The 4,914-nt window shown below is 48.2% G+C and overlaps 1 protein-coding gene across 1 annotated transcript in view; it reads left to right on the top strand.

The window, feature by feature from the left end:
* The first annotated feature begins 392 nt into the window (after positions 1–392).
* Positions 393–4,914, top strand: part of LOC104495825 (GATS-like protein 1) — a 29,348-nt gene continuing 24,826 nt past the window's right edge. Inside the window, exon 1 of the mRNA XM_010138853.1 lies at positions 393–498. Coding sequence (XP_010137155.1) covers positions 393–498 — 106 coding nt within the window. The remainder of the gene's footprint in view (positions 499–4,914) is intronic.

The following is a 4,914-nucleotide window of genomic DNA, read 5'->3' as shown; positions in this document are numbered from 1 at the left end:
ATGTGTCTGCTGCAGGGGTCACAGGAGCTATTTTAGGTGCCCAGAGATGGTTTCTAGCTGTCCGAGCCCTCCAAGGATCACTAGTTCAGTCCCTGGTGGAATCAGCAAGAGGGTTTGTTTTTCGAAAGAGCAAGGGTTGAGTCTATGGTCAGGACTTACGGAGGACTTGTTTTGCATTAATTCACCCAAGAAGTGTCTCGATTGCATCCAAGCAAGCAGGACATACATGGTGTGGTGCGTTTCGCTCTTGAAGGTGCAGTAGAAGTCATTAGTACCTGCAGTAATTATTGTTGTTGCTACTGCTTTATTACAGTGGTGTAATGAAGTATGAGTGCAGATAACTCCGGGTTAAACTCAATTTCCTCTGCAGGAACAGAAGCGTTGACAAACTAATGGTGGGAACCAGCAGTGCTCTGCGCTGGAGTTGGCTCTGTGTCAGCTGCAGTGGCAAGTGCAGTTTTGTTGCATCCCATTGTAAGGAGGGGGAAATCCTGCCAAGTAAGAAGAATTAGGATTTTACCGAACAGGTATTTTTGTCTGCTTGTAAAGCCACCTACTTTCTGCCACATGAATGTGCTTCACGTCCTGGCTCCTGGTCAGATGAAAGTAGTCTCTCTCCTGGAGGATGCCTGCGTAGGAAGGGCAGTGGGTTAGGGCAGTGGATCAGGACGCAGAAATCGTATCCGTGTGTGATCGAACGGCTTAACCTCGTTGTGTGTTGATGCTCGTCTCTGGTAGCTGCTGAGCAGAGTGATGTGAACTCTTACTCAAAACCACAGCAAATTAGGTGAGTGGTAATTGTTCAGTGCTATGGGATGAAGATTTAGGTCTCTACAGCCTCAGGCCAGCGTGATTGACTTTCTGTGGAGTAAGGGGTATTGTCTACAGCCTCACTGCTTTATTTGTGTAAAGAGGGAGAGCGATCCCATGTATGCAGAGGGGGTTTTGCTGGCACGTGTTAGCAGCAGCAGCCACTCTCTATCTCCTTGTGCCTCTGTGTGCTAAATGCCAGGTGGCAGACAGAGAGAATCAAAAGCTGTGGAAAAAAGAGACAATGGCTTTAAGACTGCCTCCTCGGTCCAGCCAAGCACAGTTACAGCAATATACTTACTTTGGCGCTCTTCCCTCGGTGACGTCATCAGCATGTGAACTGAAGATGTGGCCATGAATCTTTTAGTGCCAGCAAAGAGCTGCAAGTCTGAAATGTTGAATAGGTAACGAGAGCCGCTGTCCAGCCCATGCTTCCCCAGGGGAGATTCCCTGGGGACAGCGGTGTGGGACAGATGCTCAGCCCATCAGCTGTGCTGGGGAAGCTGGAACCCACTGCACTGGAGGGTCCTCATTCTGCATCCTCCGAGCACCTTTAAAGGGGCCAGTTTGGGGAACGGGATGTGCTGCGCCATGGGTTTGCATGCTCCTGGGTGAGATGCGTTGAGAAGAGCATTCATTTCGTTCTGAATAGGCACAAATAAACCAGGCAATACTGTATCAGCAATATTGTTGTGTGGGATTGTTCTTTGAAACAGCGTTTCATCTGGAAGCTTTGACCAGCTCTTTGACTGGAAATCAGCTGTGTTTGTTATTGTGCCTGTGTTTAAATTGTGCTTTCCTTTTAATCTCTTTACCCTACATCTTGCATTAAAAATCCACTTAATTTTATGACCAGAAGATGCCCTGGCTGCTCCTCCTGTAACAACTGCTTCACCACCAGATATGCCATAGCCATTTAATCGACCCCTGCGGTGACCTGCATATCTTTAAGCATTTAAATGAGTTCTGCAAATTAGGCTTTTAGGATTAGTCATCGTAGATTTGCAGCATCATTGGTGTGTTGCCAAGGACCCCAGTTTTGTCACCATGACTACTACCACAGGGTTACCGAGAAACACAAACTGCAGGAAAGTTTATTAAACAGAAAATTCACGTGCCAGAACGCGAGTGGGTGAACGGTGATGATGCACCCGCTGTGGCCAGGGGACTGCCTGGTTGGTGATACCCAGTGCAGCCCGGAGATGGGCCTCCAGAGGACCGAAGATGCTCCTGTCCACCCGGGGAAAACCACCACCGTATGTATTTCTTGTCTCGTCACTTGTGCCTGTACATTAAATAGTGTGTTCTGAGAAGATGTGAGGCAGTGGGAGTGTGTGCTTAGTCCACCTGTGCTCTAATCCTGTCGGGATTGTCCCTTCCCAGGGAAGGCTGTCCCCACTGCGGGGCGTGGAGCTGCAGGAGGCGTGATCCTGTGATAAAGAATTTGTAATGATAAAATCCCCTGGTACTGTCTTGTGAGATCAATGGCATGAACTGTCAAGTTTGGGGGTTTTTTTAAACCTGAGCACTGAAAAACTAGATGCTGTGGTTTGTCTCCAGCAGGGAATATACAGCCAAACTCTGCTCTTGCTTCCTTGCCTTGTGCAAGGGGAAGCTCCTGGCCCCTGTGTTCAACTTTTGTAGACTTTCTTCAGACGTACTCTTCAGTCTTTAGAAGTAGGACTGCTGGAAACTCCTAAGTGTCATTCCTTCAAGATCTGTGCTCTTCTATCACTTGAAAACCCAGCCTTGTAGCTCTCCACCCCCCCACCCCCCCACCATGTCATCTTCTAGGACATCTAATGTTTATACACGTGAGTTTGCTGGGGAACTGCTGAAGAACTAGTGCGTTTGGTAGCCTCACCCTGGCATGTTTTTCCCCACAGTGTTGGTATACATGGCTTGCTCTCACATAGCCGTCTCCTGTTCCTCAGCCTCACCTGCCTGTTTCACAGGGGCTCAGTATCGAAGTCATCCTCCTGGCTGAACCTCCTGTCCTCTCTGGCATATGTCCTGGACTCTTTTATCAAATCCTTCAACAAGACTGTGCCAGAAATCATCAGGGGATGTTTACTGGCACCTAATGGAAATATGGTCTAATGTCTTTTGTAGTCCTTTGAGGAGAAGAAAATCCAGGGAATGGTTCTTAGCTCCCCATCAGCTCTGCAGGGACTTTCTCTTGCCCTAGGCAGTGCTGATAAACATGCTGCCCGACACCATGCTTAGCACCGGGCAGGAGTAGTGCCTGTTCTCAGAGGACGTTTCTTCTCCTGCATGGTTCTGCCTCTTCCACCTCACCCCATCCCTCCCTCTCCCCAGGATCTTCTGACAGGTCTCATGCTTGAGTGTCTCTGTAAGGTTGGCTGCCCTCTCTAAACATGGGATGCTCCCTGTGCTATTCCACCAGCTCTGGGCTGCCAACGTACTATCTTGGCATGGAGGACTGAGTGGGGTTTTTTGTTTTTGAAAGAGATTCTTTGAATTCAAAACAGAGCAAATTCCTGGTGGAGGCAGCTGACAAATCATGCTCTGCAAAGGCTTCATGCCTCGGACTTGCTCTTCTGTGGTCCTTCTCTGACCTTCCAGCAACAAGCTCTCTCGTGGGTTACAGCTCAAAAATACATAAATAGAATCAACCAACACGCTGAGGTCAAAAAGGGGACAAATGCTTCCGATGCCAGTTCACATGTGTGGCCTGAAGACAAATGGCTTGTCCTGCAAGCCTGATAGTCACTGAAAATGGGGCTGGCGGGGCGGGGAGGGCCTTGCTGTGTGGCAGAAGCTGGCATACTACCGTGTTCTACAGAGGAGCAGCTCTAGAGATGCACACAAGCATGTTCTGTTTATGTGCTAGCAGGCCACCACAGCCCAACTGCTTCCTCAGCTTGGAGGTTTCCCACTTAAACCATTCTGGTTTCCCATGTATGTTTTGTTTTTACCTCTAATTTCCCACAAATGAGCGGTCAGGGAGTTCTCCTACCACTCTCCTAAAGGTTTCCTTCCCCTGAACTAAACTGCTTTTGCAGGGGATTTTCACTTACTCAGTAAAGTGCTTGTTAGAGGTCTATGTGGGTGACTACATACTATTTGCTTTCCAGTGTCAGTCCTGTTCCATGTTGGTATTTGTCTTGAATGTTCTGGAGAAATAGAGGAAAAATACATTTTGACTTCAGACCCATCTCAGCATAAGTGAGTTCTGTGCCTCTTCCTTCCAAGACTGGCTGCACTGATCTTATGGTTGAGGAAGTGGAAATAAAGGAGTAAAATCCTGAGCTATCGTAATCCTGCTTGGGTGAACTGGCTGCTTCAAAGTACACAGCCTGGTGAGGAAAGCATCTCATTTTTAATTACCACTAATGCTGCTGTTCCGGTGGCACTTAGCACTGGATTAGCCGAAGGCCTGGCTGTCTCAGGAACACCAGTTTTCTCCATAGCAAAGGGGGCACATGCGCAGAACAAGTCTCTCTGCTTGGCTGGTTTCAGCCAAATTTCTGGAGGCAGAGGGAAAGCTCTCAAAGCTCTCAAAGTCTTGCAATTAATTTGACTCGATGATCTTCAAGGTCTCTTCCAAACAAAATGAATCTGTAATTGTGCAAATGGGTGAGAGAGAAATGGAAGAGGTGGTGTGTCCATGTTCACCCTTTCCTGCTCCTGGTAAAGGTCCTATATTGCCCATCAAGAGGACCAGGCTTCCTCGCATGCACTGCTCTCACTGCATCACGCTCCGCACAGCAGATGCCAAGGAAAGGGGAGCCAGCGGTGAGAGAGCACCTTTCTGCCTCATCCCAGCAGTGTGAGCCCCTCCTGGAGCCCATCTTCCCTTCTCCTCACCTAGTTAATCTCTTTTTTTCCCACCAGCAATAATACTAATAATGGAATCAAGTGCTGAAGAGGAGGTGAAAATCCCATAGCATCTCTCACAGCATATAGCACTAGACCTGGTCCCTCGAGCAGCATTTACCCGGAGATTCTGGGTCCTGCTGTTGTAGTCTTATCAGTGTGTACTCTTGAACTGTCTTGTTCTTTGTTGCTCAGGGTAATAATTACCCAGACCACGTTACCTTCTAAATGCTTTGTAGTTATTAATCACTCGGCGGCATTGCT

Source organism: Buceros rhinoceros, unplaced genomic scaffold (genome assembly GCF_000710305.1).
Source record: "Buceros rhinoceros silvestris isolate BGI_N320 unplaced genomic scaffold, ASM71030v1 scaffold9376, whole genome shotgun sequence".
NCBI lineage: Eukaryota > Metazoa > Chordata > Aves > Bucerotiformes > Bucerotidae > Buceros > Buceros rhinoceros.
Note: the sequence above shows the minus strand (reverse complement) of the source record. Positions and strands in the feature narration are given on the sequence as shown.